General features: G+C 39.6%; 2 protein-coding genes across 3 annotated transcripts; one reads left to right on the forward strand and one right to left on the reverse strand.

The window, feature by feature from the left end:
• Positions 1 to 2,656: 2,656 nt before the first annotated feature.
• nup37 (nucleoporin 37) lies at positions 2,657 to 9,531 on the reverse strand. 2 transcript variants are annotated; one of them, XM_079582399.1, is made up of 10 exons: positions 9,419 to 9,531; positions 8,591 to 8,748; positions 8,399 to 8,520; positions 7,783 to 7,855; positions 7,531 to 7,625; positions 3,462 to 3,552; positions 3,192 to 3,373; positions 3,071 to 3,121; positions 2,882 to 2,975; positions 2,657 to 2,809 (listed from the first exon to the last, which is right to left on the reverse strand). In XM_079582399.1, exons 1-10 carry the CDS (start codon positions 9,426 to 9,428, stop codon positions 2,696 to 2,698), a joined length of 990 nt encoding a protein of 329 aa, XP_079438525.1. In that variant the 5' UTR covers positions 9,429 to 9,531; the 3' UTR covers positions 2,657 to 2,695. The 2 variants fall into 2 exon arrangements, with proteins under 2 accessions (XP_079438525.1, XP_079438526.1); XM_079582400.1 differs by having other exon boundaries at positions 9,425 to 9,529.
• A 418-nt stretch (positions 9,532 to 9,949) lies between these two features.
• parpbp (PARP1 binding protein) lies at positions 9,950 to 19,665 on the forward strand. The gene is made up of 10 exons (XM_079552064.1): positions 9,950 to 10,100; positions 10,766 to 10,996; positions 11,076 to 11,180; positions 11,345 to 11,515; positions 11,986 to 12,140; positions 13,122 to 13,305; positions 13,380 to 13,561; positions 15,030 to 15,111; positions 18,644 to 18,815; positions 19,266 to 19,665. Exons 1-10 carry the CDS (start codon positions 9,951 to 9,953, stop codon positions 19,574 to 19,576), a joined length of 1,743 nt encoding a protein of 580 aa, XP_079408190.1. The 5' UTR covers position 9,950; the 3' UTR covers positions 19,577 to 19,665.
• The last annotated feature ends 3,945 nt before the right edge of the window (positions 19,666 to 23,610 follow it).

Below are 23,610 nucleotides of genomic sequence, written 5' to 3' on the forward strand. Positions count from 1 at the left end.
TTCCCAATGCATGCACACCTGTTCATCATTTTTTATTGGGAAAAATGCCTGTCATTTACAATAGGTACTCTCAAGAATTTTAACTTTAAAAACAGTAGTACCTGTGTTTATTCTAGCTTATGGCTTAAAGTATAATACCTGCGAATCAGACCTTTTTTTTTTGTCATCTGAAACAGATGCCCTAGCCACCTCAGCTGGCTCCTTTCGACGTGAAGGAGCAGCGACTCTACTCCGAGCTCCTCTCGAGTAACTGAGCTCCTCACCCGATCTCGAAGGGTGCGCCCAGCCACCCTGCGAAGGAAACTCATTTCGGCCGCTTGTATTCGCGATCTTGTCCTTTCGGTCATTACCCAAATCTCATGACCATATGTGAGAGTGGGAACGTAGATCGATCGGTAAATCGAGAGCTTTGCCCCCGACTCAGCTCCCTCTTCACCACGACAGACCGATACAGCGACCGCATCACTGCTGACGCCGCACCGATCCGTCTATCGATCTCACGCTCCATCCGTCCCTCACTCGTGAACAAGACTCCGAGATACTTGAACTCCTCCACTTGAGGTAAGGACTCCCCACCGACCTGAAGAGGGGAAACCACCTTTTTCCGGTGGAGAACCATGGCCTCAGATTTGGAGGTGCTGATCCTCATCCCGGCCGCTACACACTCGGCTGCAAACCGCCCCAGAGCGTGCTGAAGGTCCTGGTTTGTTGAAGCCAACAGAACAACATCATCTGCAAACAGCAGAGATGAAATCCTGAGGCTCCCAAACCGGACCCCCTCCGGCCCCTGGCTGCGCCTAGAAATTCTGTCCATGAAGGTAATGAACAGAACCGGTGACAAAGGGCAGCCCTGGCGGAGACCAACACGCACCGGGAACAGGTCTGACTTACTGCCGGCAATGCGAACCAAGCTCCTGCTGCTGTCGTACAGGGAACGGACAGCCCTTAGCAGAGGGCCCCGGACCCCATACTCCCGGAGCACCCCCCACAGGGCACCACAAGGGGAGGCAGTCAAACGCTTTCTCCAGATCCACAAAACACATGTGGACTGGTTAGGCGAACTCCCACAAACCCTCGAGCACTCGATGAAGGGTATACACTGCGTTCCAAATTATTATGCAAATGACATTTTTCTAAGATTTTCTAAATTGTCAACTCAAATGAGAGTCAGCATAATTTTCAAGTCTTTAACTGGTAGAGGATCCTTTAAATGTGGTGGAAAAAAATTCCTAGTGATAACAGTATTTTTTCCCAAAATAAATATAGTAAAAACCTCAAAATCTACTGTTCCAAATTATTATGCAACTCATCGTTTCAATACATTTTAAAGCTTGTAATTAACTGAAAATGGTCATTTGTTGAATTTGTAGCATTAGGAGGTATTTACTGAAATCAAAAGCTATCTCAATCAAAAAAATATTAACAGGTCAAGTTATATTTTACCATAGGAGCCCTTGTGTGAAAGCAGCTTCAAAATTCTTAAATCCATTAAACTTGTGAGTTTTTGGACAGTTTCTGCTTGGATTTGTTTGCAGGATGTCAGAATAGCCTCCCAGAGCTGCTGTTTGGATGAAAACTGCCTCCCACACTCATAGAATTTTTGTTGTTGTTGAGGCTCCAAATGTTGAGGCCAGGGGAGGATGGGGTCCACATCATGAGTTTCTCTCCTTTTATGCCCATGGCAGCCAGTGATGCAGAGGTAGAAGACAGTGGTCAGCCTAAAAGGGCCTAAAGGGGCCGACCAGCTCTCTCCTCATGATTCTGGCCCAAAACATGACTCCGCCACCTCCTTACTGACGTCACAGCCTTGTTGGGACATTGTGGCCATTCACCAACCATCCTACTCCATTGATTTGACCATCCAGGGCTACACGGCCTCATCAGTGAACAAGACTGTTTGAAAATGAGTCCTCATGTATTTCTGAGCCCGTTGCAGCCGTTTCTGTTCATCAGCTTCAATTAACAGTTTAGGGGAGGCCCGGTTAGAAGGTTTATGCACAACTGCAGCCTCTGGAGGGTCCTACACCTTGATGTTCGGGAGACTCCAGAGGCACCAGCAGCTTCAAATACCTGTTTGCTGCTTTGTAGCATCTGTTCTCTTAATCTGATGTGTTTGTCTGGCAGAAACCGTCCATATTGTGCCTTTATCTGCACAAACCCGAGTGTGCTCTGAATCATCCACAAATCTCTTATCAGTATGATGATTATGCTTCATCTTTCATGAAATATCAAAGGTTTTCATACCTAGACCAAGGCATTCAACTATTTCACGCTTTTCATCATCAGAAAGACCCTTTTTCTTTCCCATACTGCTTGAAAATGATGATCTGCATAATAAAGTGGAACACCCTTTTTCAGCAGTTTTTCCCTTAACTGGGCTTAACCTGAAAACGAATCATCCCAGGTCTCTGAGATTAATGTCAGTGATTCATAGAGCCCCGAGACACAAAACCATCCATGAGTTTCATTATTATTGTTTTTTTTTTTTTTACCTTTTTGACACAAAAATCCAATTTGCATAATAATTTGGATTAGGTTTCTCACCAGCAGTTAGGAGCTATGTGCCATTCCATAAACCACTGCGCTGCCAATCCCCCCATTGAGAAAAGTGGTTACATCATCGAAAATAGTTTATTAATATAATGAATAGATACAAATTAACAAGCCATTCAACAGGAAAGTTTAGTGGAGACATTTACATTTCAGTCACCCAAAAGCAAAGCTTCCTGTCCCCGCCAATCACACAGAGTGGGAGAGTGCGATGCCAGCTGAGTCCTGATCCAACTGCTGCAGATCCAATCATTACAGGCTAAAAGACAGAAATATGTGACACGAGACTCAAGTGTAAAGAGAAGAGGAAATGTAGATAAAAATGTCAAACCTGTGGATGTCCCAGATGATGGATAAGTAACTGACTATTGATCTTTCCAGGACACCCAGTGGTTGCAAAGAGATTTTCATTTGCTCGTGACCACCTACGGTTTACCACAGAAAAATACGTCAGCAACAGCATTTGATATTTCAATTTGTAGTCACATGTCTGTCATATGTCTGTGTACTGAAAACTTACTTAAATAAGTGTGCTTTATCTATATGAGCAGGTCTTTTCTCTTGTGGATAACTATAAAAACAAGAACATTTAGTTTTTATAACAACAGTGTCTCACCAGCAGCCACATATTGCCTAGTGACCTGGAGCGAGTTATGTCCCAGATGAGCCAGTCATTTCCTGCCACAGCACCAACTTTAATGGTGTTGGTGAGGCACCAGTCAGCTGACATTAGTGGTGACTGGCCACAGTCCAGTGACAAAATCGCCTGCTGGTTTACAAGATCGTAGAAACGTATTGTGCCCTTCTTTTCTGCCACCATTAACTAAAGATATAGAACAGGGTTAACATCATTGACACTGCTATATGATTTTAGCGGATGGTAAAACAGGCCTTTAAAATCAATTTCATACTTTAAAGACTTCTTCCGGATGCCAGCACACACTGATGCCTGGAGAGGAAAGTCTAAGAGTAGAGTGCTCATTTCCATCTAGGTCCCACACTCTAAAGACAAAAACACATGTTACATTGTGTTACACACATAGGTTACATTTTAAAGATACTCAACAGAAATGAACGGATGTCTTTAATTAATTAAGATTCAATACTAACATCTTGCTTCTGAGATATTAGTGTTAAAAAAACAAACCCACACACGTTCAAATTAATTGCAAAATCTAGATCCGTGCACTCTGAAAAAAAAAAAAATGAATACAATGCTATTTTTGTTGTGGTTCACAGTGATCTGTAAAAATCCCCCACTTTCCAGTTTAAACAAAATTAAAGTATCCATTATTGGTGGAATTTCCGGTATGACCCGGAAAGACGGTGGTCAAGTTGTTCCCACCTAACCCCTGCGAATATGTTCCCATGGTGCGATCTTTCACAAAGACTTTACTCAGATGTGGTACTTTAGGCTTGAAGAGCCTAAAGTACTCAGCAAAACACTAAGCAAAACACACTTTTTGTTTTGTGTTAATTGCTCAAATATTCGCAGAGATCTTCACATTTTCAGTTTACAACTGAGCTACAGTCAGTCTATGTATTTTGCGATACAGTAAGTAATAATGATAAGCAAAATGTGTAAAAAAAAAACAATGTGTCCAAAGTTTAAAAACCAAAGCCATTTGACATTTATGTTAAGATTGAAAAGTGCATTAACACAAAATGTAACAAAGTGCAAAAAACAAAATGCCTCCAAACCCAAGTATAGAAAGTATTGTGATACAAAGTATCGATACTTGGTATTGCAGCAAAAGGTATTGAAATCCGATAATTTTGTCCTAGCCCTAATTGTGCCACATTTACGTGTTTTGGCGGAAACATCAAAAAATAGTTGCTATGCTCTTTCTATAACTTAAAATCATCGTAGTGATGCATAAAAACTTGGCGCTCCGGAGCTTGTATCGCTCTTCCTGAGGCAGATTGCTTTGAAACACACAGAACCAAAGTGGATTAAACTTCTATAACCAGCGATGATGGAGCGGTGGTGAGTCAATCAAAACACGTGTTAGCCATTTATGAAGCTGTGTTGCAAATGTCCTTATAACTGTACTGTGAAGTATCTTCACTTTTTGCTGTGATATTTCTATTTCTACTACTGCTAAAGTTGCATCAGCTGCATCAACTCGGGGAGAGGGGCGGAGTTAACTGAATCCAAGCATCTTGTCTTCCGGGTTTGAAAAATACCTCCACAAAATACTATTTATTACAAAAATTTGTACTCCATAGTGGTAGAGGTACAATATATCATATAAATGCCTTTACTTTACTTTGGAATGGCTAAAATAGCATGATGCAGATCCTTTAAGTTTGATCACAGAAGTCAGTGTTCAATGGGCGACAGGGGCGAGTGAAACAGCTCTGTGGCTTCACTCGCCCATCACTACTTCATTGGCAAGTCAAGTGGTAACATCTTTCATATTATCATCAAATAGTTATTATTAGATAGTTAATGGCCTTTCTGTGATATCCTCGTATGAGAGTCAGTCGCATTGGTATATTTAAAATCGCCCCCAAAATGCCACAGCGTAAGCCCAGTTTAGTCCAGGAGCATGTTCCAAACATTGTAACTTTCTCTGTTCTTTAATTCAACAGCGAACAGCACATGTTCCTTAGCTGTGCGCTATGTGAAATAAACCACTATGTGAAACAAATCGCTATGTGAAATAAACCACTATGTGAAACAAATCGCTATGTGAAATAAACCACTATGTGAAAAAAAACGCTATGTGAAATAAACCACTATGTGAAACGAAAACTCGCCCTAGAAACCGCTGGAAATCAATGACTCAGTCCGACTTCTGGCATCTCACCGGAAAATGTACCCATAATTGCTTCTACATGAGCGACCCCAGGAATCAGGTGCATAGAAACCTGATATGATCACAAATTTCCCATGTTTACAAATATTTACTAGAAAATAGAATTACACTGTGGTGTGTACAGCGATCTTATATTTTACAATAAATTGAATGAATTATTTGTAATGTATTTTAATAATACTTATTTTTGGTGGTCCTGGGATTAAGAGCATTCATTTGCTGTTTATGCAGAGATTTTGTTGGAAATGTCTATCACCCTTCTTTTTTTTTTTTAACAATGAAGGGCCATACCATCAATCCCTACTTAAAAATATTATTTGTCACAGCTGATAGAGGTACAATGTCTTAGAAAAGTTACTTTAGTAAATGTTCTACCCATCAGTGAATAGTCAAATCAATTCCATTCCAATAGTAAAATCAGCAGAGAGGGTCATACAAATTTAAAAGGAATAGTTCACAGTATTTCCATACTGTGATATGTTCTTACCTGAGCTTGGATGAGTTGATACCTGTTTGGTCTTTGTGTGTGCCCGTAGAAGAGCGCGATAGCTTCCAACTTCACCCCGTTTGGAGCTATAGGAATACATTGGGAGAGGCCAAATGCCAACAACATCGCTAGTCTTTTTGCGTGTCTGAGCACATGCACAAAGACCAGGCAGGTACGCATCAACTTGTGTAAGACCAGGTAAGAACATATCTCAGTATGGAAAAACGGTGAACTATTCCTTTAAATAAAAGTACAACTGAAAAAATAAACATGTGAAACAAGCCTGAAACAAGAGTGGAAATGAAAGGAAACCCTGTCACAATTACATGGGATTGTGTGAATTGTTGCTGACAAAACAGGTCATGCAGAATCTAAATAAGTGTTCTAAAGTCTTGCCTCATCACCTCAAAACAAGGACTAAAACATGTTCTTGTACCTGTACAGTAGTATACAGGTACAAGAACAAGGACTAAAACATGTGATCTGTTTCACTGTCATGCCCTTATTATCTCTAATAAATATATAAGCTATAGGCTTAGTCTATTGGATACAAGATGTGATTATACTTAATATAAAATAGGAGTTGTCCCGCAGCACAGCCTTTATTCTGCAGCGCAGGAACGGAGGTGGAGGCTCCTTTTCCTTCTTCCTAACTGACGGCCCTATCCCTATACCTCTTACCAATTAACTAGTTTCGGATGTACCCCGTGTGAAAGGAATATTTTTACAGCACAGAACAGGGTAAATGATTCAAGGCACGGGGATAAACCGAGATCAAATACTCACCACCATAAAGAGTAGCCAGGATTAAAGTACACACTGTTCTTAACAGCAAGGATGTGTCCAAGTTTCCCTTTGCTTTATGTATTCAAATAATTTAACACATTTCTGCAGCATTAGAGGTGGCTACTAAACTAGAAGAACAGGCTGGTCTTATAAATGTCCCAATATCAGACAAAAGCAACCAGATTCACATAGAACATTATATAAAACTTAAGAATCATGCAGTTCAAAATCTAATCCCTAGGTGGCCCTGTTTGTGTGACTGAAGAACTTGTTCAACTACTACCTAAAGCAATAGGTTTAAGGTAATCACTTCAGAGGAAGTGAAGCTGATTCCCTGCCTATGGTGTTCAAGGTCAAATTTCCTGTTGGCAACCAGTCGCGTTCCCACAACTGCAGGGGACAGTGATGACAAAGCTAAGCTCTGCCAAATGCAACAGTGATGAAAAGGTCTTGAAATTATATGAAGATGTCCCACCCATTCTCCCTTCCAGCTCAGTTTGTGTGGGCTGACTCAAGGACCTCCCCTGTTAACTTGATACATCCCTTGCTCCCATGTTTTCTCATCATGACAGAATTTAAATCTTTCAGCAGAAGGAGCACATTGCCATTTTCTCCACAGAGTCAGAAGGAGGAGAGGAAGAGATCATGAGCATGCAATGAACTAGGTCAAATAATGTTATAAAAATAATTATGACATTCGGTTCCTGGTTTAGAAAACCACAATTAAGAAGTTGATTTTTAACATGAATATTCCCGTCTATGACATACAGTATGAGGATTGGTCTAGGTTAAGTTTGTACAAATTACTATTTGAAATACCCACTGTATTTTCATATTTATACAATTTGCACATATGAGATACACAAAAATAAAGTAAAATTAAACCTGCAAGTGTGATCATCACTGACAGAAGCGATTTGTTTCCCCTCGGTCGGCTCAAACACCAAATGGTTAATGTAGCTTGTGTGGCCTTCCAGCACCTACCCATCGACAAAAAATATTTACAAGTCATTATAGAGTCAACATAAGCCAAGGACTGTTAAATGGGGCTGATCCTCTTATAAAATGTTCATAAATAAATAAATAAATAGAAACGTCAGACAACACTGATAAATTTTTGTCTATGTGTTGTACTACCTTAACTTCATGCTTATCCTGAAGATCGGAAGTCAATAAGCGTAGTCTTCTGTCAGCTGCAGCAGTGCAGAACCTAGGAGAAAAGTTAAATAATAGATTGTCAATGTGCAGTATCTCCTGAAGAAAAGCATCTTCAAAATAGAAATAATCAGTGCACTGTGCCCAGTAAAATAATAGCATTGTTTAAATGGCGTATAAACATCTCGGCATATTTCCCTTTAATCAGGCATTGTGTAAGAGAGCCTGCAATTATTCAAACAATTGCACAAAATCAATGATTACGCAATCATGTGACTTAGACAGCAGACATGTGTGAGGTTAAAATAATTTGTCATGATATTTGATAACTGTTAATGCTACCACTTTTATTAAACAATGACAGATTGCAGCCAATTTAACTGCATCTTAATATTGACAAGCAAGTCAGTATTTGATAATCATAGAAACTGTAAATGTGTGGCAAGACATTACCTTAACATAAGTGTCCACAATAAGTCCACAATTTTCAGTGAACGCGCTTATAGTAATTTACAGCAGAAAATAAAATCCTTTACATGTTTCAAGCATTTTACCACAACTATTTAAAGTGCTTAAGTAAAATGCATGAAATAAGAACCTTATATGGGGAATTTGGTCCAGGAAAGATTCTGGACTCCATGCAAGAGCATCAACACGCACTTCATGATGAAAAGCTCGAAGAACAGTAAATTCAATGCCATCAATGTCCATATCCTCCTCCTGTAAAACAAGTAACTAAGTTACTTAAGAAATTACATTTGATATATGTTTAGGTGGTCGGCCATCTCACCGGAAAGAGGCAAGTTCCAACCACAACATACTGGTTTCCACCATAAGCTAATAGAGATGCAGTAGTCCCAGAAGTGAACGGGCTGAATTCGACAACATTAACATAATCATCACATGGCACCGTGTAGCTGGGGCTGCGGCTGTCCTCATGCATAGTACCTGTATTACATAAGAAATACATGCATCATCATCATCATCATTTACGGCGCAGACCATTTGCAGGTGGCTTCATTACATTCATGAATCTAGGGTAGTGACTGCGATAACTGAAGGTACATGGAGGCTACTGGTGGTATGAGCTGCTCCAGGGGCTCCAACTCCTCAGTTGAAGTATTGTTTTCAATGTTTGTTCTGAATTTACAGTAATTACTAATTTTTGCTCTCGTTCGTGTTAGTTGATTACTTTGGTCTGGGTTTAATCCTATTTCAGTTATGGTTTACTCTAGCCCTAGGTGTTTGCTGTTTCTCAAGTTGAGTTTGAGAACCACAGTTAGATACCACCAAATCAAACAAGTTTCCTGGTAGGTGCCGAAACGTTTGCATAAATGTGTGTAAACAGAAGATTTTTGTTTGGGTTTTTTCCAACATCGATCGTCCGAAATGTCTGAAAACATGATAACATGGCAATCATTACATGTACTCTGGGTGTCATCTTTTACAAACTTTATAATAATCGCAAGACAAGAAGATCTGACTTAACGCTAGGCGAAAACACACCAAAATAGCCAACATCTAAAACAGTAGCTTAGCAGCTACGCGTATCAAAGTAAACTCACTACATTACATACTAGTTTGACAATACATGAGATACTCCAAGGTAAAGAAACACCCATACCCATGTTTTCTATCCTTGATACAGATCAATTCTTCTTCCCTTACTGTTGTTCAAACCCTGCGCGCATGATGAGAAAAATGTTAATTTACTTCCGGGTACAACGGGACCATACCACAATGCTGTTGCGTGCAGGGAACAATTTAACAACAAGGATTAAACGGTGAATAGATAATGCATGATAATGCAGTTCTTTCAAGGAAACATTATTTCAACGCTATTTTAAATACGCACATACCGACACTAGACTTTTAATTGAGATAATAAACATTTTCATAGAAAATATACAAGCCCTACAGTACCGCTGCAGGTCGGATGGTTCAAAGGCGCATGACGTCACGGGGTGTTTAAATTTTCAAACCGTCAGCTGCGGTTCGTGTGTGACTGTTTTGAGCAACTGTTGACCATAAAGGTTTGTGCACATTTTTATTTCGATATTATTCAAGTATATTAGACGTCACTTTTATGGAGTCGTGTTGTTGGATAGTGCAAATATTGTTTGCTTTGTGTCATTGCAGTTTAGCGCACAATGCAATCTCCGGAAGGACTTTTCGGACAGATGGTGAAGACTTTCAGACGGGAATGTCACAGAGTCATGCAGTCTGAGAGGACAACCATCCATGGGGCTGATGGCATGCTTATGGTGCTCCAGCTAGCAATGGCAGAAGTAACCAAAAGGGTAATCCAACCCACTCGGCCGCTTCCAAACAATACTGAACGAGGTTCTCCCATGAAAATAGATTTATTTGCAAAGGTTACATGTTTATATGATTTGAATTCGCACTACTTATATATTCACTTCTGAGTTAAAGGAACAGGCCTCCATTTTTCCATAGAGAGATATGTTCTTAATCTTACCCGCGTTGACACGTACCTGTCTGGTCTTTGTGTGTGCCCGTGGAAGAGCTTGGCCGCTTCCAACTTCACCCCCGTTTAGGAATACATTGGAAGAGGCCAAATGCTTACAACATCTTTAGTTGTTTTGCGTGACTGAGGGCACGCACAAAGACCAGACAGGCGCGCATCAACTCGTCTAAGCTCAGGTAAGAACATATCTCATTATGAAAAAACGGTGGCCTGTTCCTTTAAGGTGGTAGGCTAAGTTAATTATTTTCTGTCTGGACGAGTAACAAAAGAAATTTAGACAAACTTCTACTTCAACTACAGTAGTTTAGGATAGTTGGGTGAGGCAGTACTAAATGTTACCTACTTATCCAAATGAACAATTACCAGCATTTAGCTTGTGTTAAAGTCAGCCTCATCTGATTTTCTTGATTTACATTAAAAAGTTTGACTTAGGCAATTAATCTACTGACCTACTAATTAATCCCTTGTTGTATCCAGCAATCTGGAGATTCCATGATGACCTTGAGTGATATCCTGTTGGCCTGGAAACACTTAATTTTAGAAAAACTTAACTTCTCAACCTCATCTGTGCCTTTGGAAAGCTTCAATCTCATTGTAGAAGAATATAATTCCTTCCTGAAGCGCTCAAACACTGTGGACCTGTTGGATATTTACTCAATGTGCAAAGAACTGAGAGTAGATTTTGACCCACAAGTTTCACTGAATGCTGTGAGTAGAATGGTCATGACTCATTTGTTGACATGTCTAGTTGTGCCATATTTAATAATGATTTATTTTTCTTTTCAAGACACATTTGTTAGAGTTTTTATCAGGAAGCACAAAAGTAACACATGCTGAGGAAACATCTGCCCCATCTACACCATCCAGTACACCAAGGAGGTGCAGCTCGCAGGTATAGGATGCAGCCACAAAGAAAATTTCCCTGTTTCAGAATCGGTATTTGTTTTAAATAAATGTTTTGACTATACATCCAATATGCATTGTATGTGAAAAGGCATTGCGAATATTATGTCAATTAGATGCAATTAAAAATCATGACAGAACTCTTACCAACAGGTCAAAAATGCTGTGCGTCGGGTTTTTTGCTCTTATCTGAGTTTACTTGTGAATTCCAAGAATGACATGGCTGTGGCGCTTACACTGGATGTCCCAAAACGCGATCTTGGACGAAATGCTTTCACGGGCATTAAACATGCTGCACGTGAGGGCAATACGTCTCTATTTTTGGTAAGTAAACAGCAAGTCATAAAAAACTTGATGCCAGGTAATGGCAAGAACCGGTGAAAAGAGATGAAACCCTCGACAAAATAGTGTAGCGCCAGCACCACAATTGCTGATACATAGATTTTTTTAAATGAGTCCTATACAGGTATGGACCAAGTGTCAGACGCCTTTTGTAACAATTATTTTCATTTGAGCTTACCTTTGTCTTTCACCTTCATAAACCTTTGTACCAAGTCGGCCACATTTGGTCATATTCTAGTCAATTTCACATTATTTAACTGGTAATGTCTGGAGATTTGGAGAATCTTTGGTGCCACAAGAACAATGATGGGGACTTATTTCAAATACTTGTGAATTCACAAAAGATGAAAAATGGTGCTTATTTTTTAAAATACAAAATCAACTCTTATCTCAAAGAATGAAACTGAACTACTGTGACACATTTGGGTAACTTGTTGTGTTTGTTTGTTTAGGCTGTTACGTCCTTTGTGAGAGCTATCCAACTTGGAGGCAAGGGCTATGCCCCGGCAGAATCCAATCCATTAAGGAAACATGTTAAAGGCCTGTCTGACTATGTTCAATTTATAGACAACTTGGAAGAAATCCTAGGCGAGATCCCGAATCCAAGGTAATCATCTTTATTGAAAGACACAAAATGTAAAGTATGTAGAAAATTGCACCTAAATCAGCATATTAACTTCCACCTGCATGTCTTGTGCAAAGTCTCTCTTACTGGATGGTGTGTTTTTCTTATAACACTTGTCACCAACTTCTTTTGCTAAACACACTTAGACAAATAATTTATTCCTGTAGATCTGATCAGTTCTATGGGCTGTGCTCCTCTGTAGGCTCTATGCAAACAAATGAGCAACTTTCTAAGGGAGATGCTCCAAATCAGTGCCCTGCTGACATCAGTCAGACCGTGAGCATGTAGTGATAATGTTCTCCTCCAAATACAATTATACATACAGACCCTTTCCAAAAAATTAGAATACCTTGGAAAAGTGTATTTACATAATTCCATTCAAAAGGTTAAACTTCCATAGATTATAGATTCAGGGCCCACAACTTTAACCATTTCAAGTATTTGTTAATTTTTACATAAATGTGAGCTGGAAGCCCAAATTAAGAAAGTAGAGTTTACCAACACCTGCACTGGACATTGCACCCCAAATCATGACGCTTCCTACGTTGGCTCAGGCTCAGAAGCGTTGTGACCCGAGGAACCCAACAGTTGAAGTCCATCTCCTGGGTGCGTCTGAATGTGGTGGTTTTTGAAGCTGTGACTCCCGCTTCATTCCACTCTTTCTGGATAATCCGCTGAAGGCAACGGGCAGCTCTTCTGCTGGTGTATCTTCTCCTGCCACATTTTGCCCTTGTACTAGACTTTCTATTGATGTGCTTGGACACAGCACTCTGTGAACATCCAACCTGCTTAGCTATGAACCTTTGTGCCTTACTCATCCTACGTATCAATGATGGTCTTATGGCCACTGTCAAGTCTGCAGTCTTCCCCATATTGATCCTAACTGAGACAACTGAATTTTTTTTTTATTTTTTGTTTGCCATTGTTCCAAAACTAATATGAAATCAACCATTTTCTTTCTAGTGTGTGTTGCACCAGGCTTGTAACTGCCATCCGAGCCCTTCTTGTCAAGGGACGTATAAGTGGAGATCCTGTGGTCATAGCAGCCGATAAAACTGCAGAAGAGCTGAAGGAAAGGATATGTCAATTGTACCATAATCACAAAAGAACCACTGATGAAAACATGACGGGAATAAGTCCTGCCCGGGTAACTATGGTCATCATCATCTTGCTGCTGCTTATTTTTTGTGTATTTACCTGAATTTCTGTGGTGTGTACTAGCCAAGAGCATATGCCATCAATCATGCTACTGCAATAGGCGGCCGGGACTCTGTGAAGCTTATTATGGCATTGTTGGATGAAGAAGCCCTTATTCCTCCTTGCCAAAACAAAGCCGACCTGCTGTCAGAGGACCAGCCAATACTCAATGGTGAAGAAGGCATCTGTGTGCTTACGCTATATAGGTGGGTCATTTAATAGCAGTTCATGTAGCATGCCCTCTTAGGGTTCTACAGTCAATAACTTAAGCTCCATAGACACAGGTAAAGTTTATGGACCTGCCGTACCAGAATCGCTATGATTCAGTCTCTGAGCTTTAACTGACGAAGGCCGCTCTTGTACTAATTTGGACTTGATTGGGGATAAGTGCTTAAATAATGGTTGACTCTTTTCTGTTGTGTATTCTGACCGTCAGCTCTGTTGATGCAAGCCTTTTAGGTTTTATTATTAGAAAAATGTTAATTGAGCACATTAAATTGTAAAATTAAACAAACACTTAAACATATGTGAATTGTTCGTATTGTGTACAGGTACCCAAAACATAATGTTTTGATTTGTCAGAAGTAAATACCTTTTGACAATTATTTCCTGGCAAACCAAACTGTGGTACCTACACAAGGAAAAATGTAAATGCAACACTTTTGTTTTGGCTCTTGACTCTTTTCTTTCATGGGGTGAACTCAAAGACATAAACCCTTTTCCTATATACACAATATAGAATATATTCTCTCAAATATTGTTCACCTGTCTGTATTAGTGAGTACTTTTTGTCCCTTTATCGTAGACAGCTGAAGGCCCACATGGGCAATATTCATGCCGTCTAATCTTTCTCCAGTAAAGTACACAATTGCTTGACAAAATGGAGTGATGCTGTGAAGTCTAACTCTAAATAGAGTTGAGTGCATATTTTTGCAAACATTTATGTAATGGTGTCTAATGAAATGATACTTTGAATATTTGGTCGAGGGAAAGGGCACCTACCGACCACATATTCCAGTAGTTTCACCAATTGGTGTCTATTACAGGCCTCTCTATAAACATGCAAGAACTTTTGGATTTAGCTTTGAATTTTAAATTGGAAGGTAACATTGAGTAATTAAGTGTCTTAATTAAGTGTCTTAAAAAGCTAAAATGGGCATTTTCCATTAAAACAAAAAACGTTTTATAATTGCTGCATTTTAAGCCTCTTCACAAAACGACAACAAAGTGGCAGATACTAGAGTTTCAGTTCTTTCTGTCTCTAAAGGCCATTCAGGTGCGCACCTATAAGAGCACTCTTATCACCACTGTTGGATAGGATTCTGCCTGAGTTTCTGACTCCTCCTATAAAAACCTAATGACAAGAAAAAAGGTGCTTTTCCCTGCCATGAATGTTTTTAGCGGCTGCCGAGTGTCTTCACTGAGACTTCTATCTGCGTGTGTTGGCAGTAGAAGCTTAGCAATAGCACTGCAACTGCGGTTCTGGTAAACGCCATGGTAAACCTGCAAGCTGGAGCTGCTGCAGATTAAGGACGGCAGACTCATCGTCTTTTGGGGAATGGGACCCAATCCAGTCATTAAATTCAATTCGATACTCTACTGTATCAACATCGATAATGAATATCGGATCGGGACATCCTTAAACTAAACTTCTGTCTCATCATTGTGTTTTAGATCGCCTGATGTGTCCTCTGGGTGCTCTCCCCTTCCCTTGACGGGCAGAGTCCAAAGCCGGTTAGAACTGCTTAAACCTAAGGTATGGGCTTCCTTTTATTTTAATAATGTATGTTTAAACCATTGCATACAATCCTGTTCTGAAACTGTGGGTTGTGAGCTGCGTAATATTTTCTATGGCCTTCTCCAGACCTGTTATACATTTGTTGTATCAGCTCAGAATAACTTTGCTATCCTCCATAAGGGGATCCTTTGCCATTCCCGACACTCACTGCTGTACACCTGTATAAAAGAATACAGAGGGGTATCATTCCGGTCACGCCAGGCTAACTCCCCACATCAGGTGATCGGTTGACAGCTCTGTCTCTCTCTTCACCTGAGTGTCCAAGTATTAAAGGAATAGGCCACCGTTTTTACATACCAAGATATGTTCTTACCTAACCTTAGTCGAGTTAATATATCCCCGTCTGGTCTTTGTCCGTGCGCTCTGTCACGCAAACGGAGCACATACGCAGCCTCTCCCACATGTCATATAGCTCCAAAAAAGCTCACGATAGAAGCTACCAAGCTCTTCCACGTGTTCGCATGAAAACACTTCACGTAACTTTATTTAAATAGGGAAGTATATTTACACAGAAATGTAACATGTCGATTTTATAAGCAGATAAAAAGGGGTACTACATTGTGAGGCGTAATGATACAGGAGCACAACGTCCGCGTAGTAACTCCTAAAGACTCCCCCCGCTCACTTCCGTCAATAGAAGCTGCGTGACTTGTAGAGAGCCTTTTACAACAAGCAGAAAGAAAATATTTTGGGAAAGTGCTTGCGCATTCCTACCTCATGGTAGAGGTCCTGTGTCGTCGTCCGGGGTGAGTTGGAAATCTGTGAAACATTACTACACTATATACTTTCTGCTTGTTATCACAGCCCGGCACGATGCACGTAAAAGGCATTGTTCACAAGTTATCAACGCTTCTTCAACTGTTCTCTGCTAGCTCTCTACAAGTCACGCAGCTTCTATTGACGGAAGTGAGCGGGGGGGAAGTCTTTAGGAGTTACAACGCGGACGGTGTGCTCCTCGTATCATTACGCCTCACAATATAGTACCCCTTTTTATCTGCTTATAAAATCGACATGTTACATTTCTGTGTAAATGTACTTCACATGAAAACACTTAACGTAACTTTATTTAAATAGGGAACACGTGGAAGAGCTTGGTAGCTTCTATCGTGAGCTTTTTTGGAGCTATATGACATGTGGGAGAGGCTGCGTATGTGCTCCGTTTGCGTTACAGAGCGCACGGACAAAGACCAGACGGGGATATATTAACTCGACTAAGGTTAGGTAAGAACATATCTTGGTATGTAAAAACGGTGGCCTATTCCTTTAATACAAAATTATTTTGATCGATTGTGAGCTTGCAAGCTAGTTTTCATTAGTAGTATTACAGTGACCCTGGAAGTATAGAAACATGCCCATGAAATCATCCCTGTGAAGAACTGTGATGTTCGAAATGCGTTTGGAAAGTTGGGAGAGTTTGGACTGGGGTGGATTTAATTCATGGATTTGAATTGATGTTTTTTTCTTTGAATAGGCTGATATCGATTTAAAAAAAAAACAACCTTAATTGATTCTCAGGTTGTGTGTTTCAATTGACAATAACTTGGGAACTAAATGAGATAGTTACTACTTTTTGCACCGCGTTTGCCACATTCCGCTCTTTATTTCGAGTGCTGGCTCGTCCCTTTGGTCCTCCAGGGAGCAAAGCTGCAGCGTGACAAAAAAGTAGTAAAAAAATGGCTGGATATAAAACAGGATTTAGTGGTATCTTGCCAAACGGCTTCAGTCGGATGCCTATGGAGGCAGCCATGTTGTTTACTGTCAAAGGCCAACCTGGCAACAATTCTTAAGCAAAAATATGAATATTTACATTATGTAAATATGAAATATTACAGAATAGGATTATAGCATCAAGTGAATAATTAAGTGTCTTCTTTCTGGGAGAAATTCATCCTGGAGATTTAATCTGTTCATTCAAAATCTGTGGTTCACAGTGCATATTGTATTGTACATAAATTTGAATCTTCCATGATCTAATAGTATCCTTGAATGACAAATATTCTGTTGCTGCGATTTCTAAACACAAAACTTAAACAGGCACCATAGTGTACGAACACAAACATTACTTTAAACATGTATACAACACCTAGTTCACAAAAAGGTTCCTTCCCGAGCGCTTTAGCAGATGTCATTTTAGCTCCCCACAATCTGGCTGCCTTCCTGTTTGAGTGCGCTGTAATAGTCCCTGGGCAGCTCACCGTTTCCTGAACTCTGTGAGCGGAAGCTTTCTGCATCAATTTCACTTTGAAGATGCCATATCAGTTGCTTAACGCGACTGGAAAGGCAAACTTGGAAAAAGTATTGTTTCCCGTTGTCTATTGAATTACTTCACCAATACTTTCATCATGCTCTTACATCAGCACAAAATAGACTGGCAGACATCGCATTTTAACACCTACAAATTAAACTTTACTCACAGGTAGTGTGCTTTAAGATTTTGTTACATAATTCTGAACAAATTTTGAGTCTTGACATATTCAAATGGCAGTCACATGCTCCTGTTACATCCCAGGGGAAACTGTTGTCAGTCATGGGCAACTCTAAAAACATAAAATAGAGAAACTAGGAAATAAAAATAAAATGCGATGGACTTAACGTGGAATGCACGCACATTTCGAAATGTGACTCAAGTGCAAAAGTCCACTGAAAGTCAATTTTACAGGAGAGTAAATCAATGCAGTTTGACTGTGGAACCCATAACATTGTTTAGTGATGTAGCAGGGATTGAGTGTTTGTGTGTAGATTGTTGAGAAACACATCTCCCCTACATCACAGTAGGGCCCAATGCAGGACATTGGGGTTGCTCTTCTCCACATGCTTGAAAGGAAATAAAGATGATTTGATTTTTATAAAATTATCACTTTATTTTTACTTCATTTTCTTTTTTTTCTCATAAATTACTTGAGTCTTGCAAATTTACAACTTTATTCTGGTAGAGCTTGCATTTTTGTCATTTTATTGTCATTTTAAAGCAGAACTAAATAACTTAACCTTTTTAATACATCATTTTTGTTGTCCCTCTGGGGTAATACAAGTGTTAATGTGATGATTGAGGGGTCTTTTGAGGGGTGTCTCTGGCCAGAAAACCACACTTGCAGCTTTCCCTGCTCAGACCCGGAGACCCAATACACACAAATGGATTCACGAAGAAGAAGCCAACAGGCTAATGGATAAAACTGTTGGCTAGTGCCACTTAAGCAGTATTTACAGAAAGTTTGAGTGAAAAAAATAATCTCCATTGCGTAATTGGTTTGTGGAACAATGTACAATATCCCTCTCTCCCTTTGTCTTTTTTTTTTAACAATGAATCGGTTAAAAAAAAACACATCATGCTACAACACCAGCAGTGGTGCTTATGGCCTCTAGGGACTTAAGTGACTTAGTTCTGCTTTAAACCAGTAAGAGGGCGTAGCCTTCCTTAAGAATAAAAGAATACAATATATTTGATACTTGCTACATCAATTTGAAGTCCCCCAATTTGAGTCTTTTTCAGGTTAAAGACAAAGTTATTAGATCTCAATTTGCCTCCACCTACACGGACGATGAGCTGCCGCTGAGCCGTGTTCTTCAGTTCCCCAGCACTAGCCAGGTGCCAACATGTATTCACCCAGCTCCCAAACCCAAATGGACGCCTGTGGAAGACGAGCCTTCTAGTGAGGATGCAGGTACATATTCAGTTTTGTAGCCCACCGTGTGAATAGAGCAGAATTCTCTTCAACTGTTGTAGTAACCCCTAATGGTTTGGATTTGAGTTTCTACTGACGTCACACGGCTGGTTGAGGCCCAGGTGCAGCTTCTCAGCTTTAGCCTCGACCTGTCTCCAGCCCCAGCGCTGGGACTGGTACTTGCATTAACTGCTAATTGAATTCCCATTCTATCAAAGCTTCTCAGCCCCACATCTGTAGTATACTAAAGAAAACACACACTTTTGCCGTTTTCCGTCTGTCTTTTGTTTTGTGGGAATTTAGGTTTTCATGACACATGTTCAGTTTCAGTCTTATACAGCCTACCTCAATGAACAGCCAACGTCAGCAGCCTCGTCACAATTGTTCTTTTTTTGTTTTTTCTCTTTTCTCCTCCATACTCTTGACACTGTTGCCTTTGCCCTGTTTCAGTCTTTGACAACTGTGAATGCTCAAGTTCAGAGGTCAGTAGCTTGGAAAAACTGGCTGCTCATGGGCCAAGGACTAAAAATGCCAAAAACATTGCCAGGCTAGGCAACAGAAAGAATACTGGCATGGATGTTCAAATCAAGGCTAACAAGAGGAAGCGGGTGGAGACCGACCAGCCTGGAGGGTCAGAAAATGATCCTCCAAAGAAGAAGCCTGTGACTACTGTGAAAAATCCTGTTAAAGCAATCAGCAAGACTTCAAATAAGAAGCTGATTGTCGGGCAGAGCAAGCTGACAAACTTTTTCAGACTTTAGTCATGTTTACCATGGCCGTTTACACATTTAATTGAACAAGAACGGTTAGTTGAAGTCTATGGGTTCCCGTGAAATGTTTTTATTTTTATGAATTGACTTGTAAAATCACTCCAGCCAAAACCACTACTTTTTTTTAAATAAACATTTATTTTTGTTTTCTTTGTTTTATTATTGGTGACTACAGTCATGTAATTTGGTTTTGCTTGTTACATGTAGTTTTGAACAACACTTATACTTCCCAGCAGGGTCGGTAAACTCTTCCGATCATGCATCGTAGCACTGCAAAAAGAAGACAATCAATACAGTACCTCATATCAAGTGCATTAAAATAATTGTGCTCTATACTTACTGTCAAGGTCTGTATCTCTGCGATCTATTTTGATTATAGATTCAGGAAATTGGCCCGATTTCCGATCTGCCAGCAGGGCAATGGCACGTGAAAAAGATGGTCCAGTGGTGTCTTGTCCTGTCGGGCGCATATCCTAGAAAACAATCAATCATATTTACATTCTGCACAATTACTACTCGCAGGTTCCCACAACTGTAAAATATTGTTATTCTGGTGAAGCTTTGACAATGGGTCGAACTAAGCCACAAGTCCCCAAATGGAGCAAATCTGTTTTTACTGCTTCACTGTGGCCCATTTCGGTCTCCAATGTGTTTGGTTCATTCAACAGGCTGCGTGTTCTCCATCAACACAAGCCTGTTCCAATTTCTGCGGAGATGACCAAGTTGTTAACAACACACTCGAGAGACAGCTGTTTTACAGTTTTTCCTCAATTGAAGACACTGGAACTTACACACGCAGACACAAAGAGCAAAGGTAGTCTAAACGCTGTTCATTCAATGTGTTTTGTGTATAACATTCTCTGAAGAAAAGTCAAAAAGGCAGATCTCTCTATCAATTATTTGAAAGGGTTTTCTCAGAATTTCAAACGGTGTACTTACTTTTTCCTTCCACTTACTTGGCCCACCGACTAAAAGAATGTTAGAGCAGTGTTGAAATTCTGCCTCTTTTTATTAACTTTTTACCTGCAATGAGCACATGTAGCTAATCTAATCATTTATTCTATGGCTGTGGATGAATAGATTGAGATTGCATAGAGTGCTCTATGGAAACATTTCAAATGCTTATCAATAATCCCAAATTTGAGTGCTTGTGGTTGTGTCTTTAGCTATTATGGCTATACACAGCAAATATCCTTTATTTTCGGAGTCTGAACTCCCGTCATAAACATTCTACTTACCAAAAGTGAATTGATTCGTGGAGTTCCCTTGTCATCCCTAATGTGGTTGCCGAGGCCTTTGCTCCTGCTCATTAAAAATCCAAAGGTTGGCTCTGAAATTATCTTCTCATTCAGCATTAAACCCATGCCATCTTGTTCATTTGTGCCATCTTCGAATTTGCTGCCTGGCAAAGCCATGGCCACCCATCGATTGTTTAGCACAGAGAAAAGAACCAGAGTAAAAAAGACGTAAAATACTGACATTATGGCAATTTCTCTAATATGATGTAGCCTGTTAAATCTACTCGACGGACAACTAGTGATGGTTGTCTTGCGTCCTATATATGGAGGCAACTGGTTACGTTTTGAAATTTATATATGAAAAGTGCACAACAAACGTCAGTAGTAAGAAAGGGGTTCATGTAATCTGATCAAATCAGGTGGCACCACCAGTGAGAGTGGTACAAAAGGTCAGAGGTGTCTCGCTATATTTATAAAAGATGCTGCAGAGTGTGTACAATGGACTTCATCAGCGGATTTATGTGGGAAATTTCTGAAATGGATCTCCCTCTGGTGCACATGAAAATGTCCTAATTGGGTTCATTGATATTTCTAAAAGGGTCACAGTAAGCTCTCAGCAATAATAAAAACAGATTAGGAAGAATCACAGCCTTGGCTACCTTATTAACTTATAGAAGCCATAGTTCAAGACATGAGGCAGGACAGGAGCTGTTGAAACCAGCTGAGAGGATTTTCCTGGGGTTTCATTATTTTTCAAATAAGTAACACAGCAGAAGACATTGCAGCAGGTACACTACCGGTCAAAGGTTTGGGGTCACCAGGCTAGTTCTTTAGCTTCTCTAATCAGCACAACAGTTTTCAGCAGTGCTAGCATAATTGCACAAGGGTTTTCTAATCAGCCATTACCCTTTAACACGATTAGCTAACACAATGTGCCATTAGAACACTGGAGCGATGGTTGCTTGAAATGCACCTCTGCTCACCTACGTAGGTATTTCGCTTCCAGCTAGAATAGGCATTCATGACATTAACAATGTCTAGACTGTATTTCTGATCAATGTAATGTTGTCCTCAATTAAAAAGTCAGTGCTTTTCTTTAAAAAATAAGGACATTTTAATTGACCCCAAACGTTTGACTGGTAGTGAATGTGCTGGCGCATATTGCATGTGCAATGCACACATGTCCAGACTTATCTGTGTGAGGTCAAAAGGATTGTATTCACAGTCCATTTTCTACATTTTATGAAAAAATAAAGGTATATAGTATTACTAAATGAATTATAATTATAAACACGTTTCGTGAGTGATTTATACTTACTGTATGTTGCATACAGATGTAGTTTTTTTGCCACACAGATGGTTTCTATGAAAATGAACAATCTGATCTCATGTTTTCTTATATCCCAAAGTGAAGTCAGTACTTACATAATCAAACTCCAGAAAATGTTTATTGACAAATAGATTTTTTCCATATGAATTATTTGTTAGATATATTTTACATTTGAGCTCGTACTTAATTGCACCATATGCTCATGGTCATATGCAACAGAATATTCTAAATGCACATTTTTATTTACACCTTGATTACCAAAGTGTTTTTCTCCATTCATCCATCTTCTTTTGTTCTATCCATCTATTGTGATTTTGGGTGACTGACTTGAGGTTCTCCAGATCTTGAAGCTCTGGATCATCTGGAGGACCATTCAAGAGTGAATAGGATTTAGTCTATTGTGCATATTTTAGGTTAATCAAGGAATCCGGAGCATCCAGTAACTTAGTTTTTACTTGTGGTGTACACGGTAATTTGGAAAGTTTGCCCACTTCCCAGGGGGCATTTTAAGGCACACACAAAAAAGCCTCTCAGTGTTGGACTATAGGTGATTAACTGGGCTGTAACAACAGCCAAATAAAGGCACTTGAGCTTTGATTTAGCGAGTAAATACTTTCCAGGACTACGGCCTCACTTTTGAAAACAACCTGTTTATTTAAATGACTGGTATCAGAGTCTTCATCAGAGCAGTGGTGTTTGTGATTCTCGTGTGTCACTTTTTGATCATCTTCTTTCGAGCTAAACCTGTAACTGCTCTGTTCCAATTGATCTCTGTTGGTTTTGGCACAATTGTTTAACTCTGTGAAAACACTTTGATATTCAATACACTCCCTACAGAAACTAGTTACAACTTTCTCACTGCATCGTCTCAGCTAAAAACCACACACAGAGAAACTATACACTTCTTTTATTAAATCATGGTAAATCAGATTAAAAGATGAAATACGCATCGATCAAATGTCTCCAGTTAAAAGTGATTTATTCAGCAGGAACTGTGAACAAATTCGTCAGTACTATTTTATATAAAAGGCAATCGTATTCGGTTGAGCTTAATCAATAATTAGATGTGACAGACAGAAATGTCAGCAATAATAATAAAAAAAATCATAACTTAAACTGACCGAGTATTGCGTCACTTGTTACACAAGTTTTACAGGGCCAACAAAGAGGTATTGCATAATTTCTTATTTAGTAATTTGATGACAATTCATCACACATGGTCTTTGGTTTTACAGTTTAAATACAAATACAGTCTTTAAAACACAGGAAATTAAGGTCAAGGTTATTTTCATCTATTCAATGGTTTAGTAATGGCCCGCTATGACACAGTAACAAATGAGCATTTCCACAAATATTGAGCAACTATTTGATTCCAGTAATAAAGCTATTTTCCACACCTTATTTTCTTAATTTGGCCTCTGAGTCATACTGCATCTACTCAAAGATTTCACACCAAT

Source organism: Gobius niger (assembly GCF_951799975.1).
Source record: "Gobius niger genome assembly, chromosome: 2".
NCBI lineage: Eukaryota > Metazoa > Chordata > Actinopteri > Gobiiformes > Gobiidae > Gobius > Gobius niger.

What these genes read in the sequence shown, in the direction of transcription:
- nup37 (XM_079582399.1), bottom strand. An exon ending in GATAAAGCACACTTATTTAA is followed by an intron (nt 2,976 to 3,070) that starts GTAAGTTTTCAG and finishes GGTAAACCGTAG; the next exon opens with GTGGTCACGAGCAAATGAAA. An exon ending in ATCATCTGGGACATCCACAG is followed by an intron (nt 2,810 to 2,881) that starts GTTTGACATTTT and finishes TCTGTCTTTTAG; the next exon opens with CCTGTAATGATTGGATCTGC.
- parpbp (XM_079552064.1), top strand. Translation starts at nt 9,951, where the DNA reads ATGCAATCTCCGGAAGGACTTTTCGGACAGATGGTGAAGACTTTCAGA. An exon ending in CGGGAATAAGTCCTGCCCGG is followed by an intron (nt 13,306 to 13,379) that starts GTAACTATGGTC and finishes GGTGTGTACTAG; the next exon opens with CCAAGAGCATATGCCATCAA. An exon ending in TAGAACTGCTTAAACCTAAG is followed by an intron (nt 15,112 to 18,643) that starts GTATGGGCTTCC and finishes AGTCTTTTTCAG; the next exon opens with GTTAAAGACAAAGTTATTAG.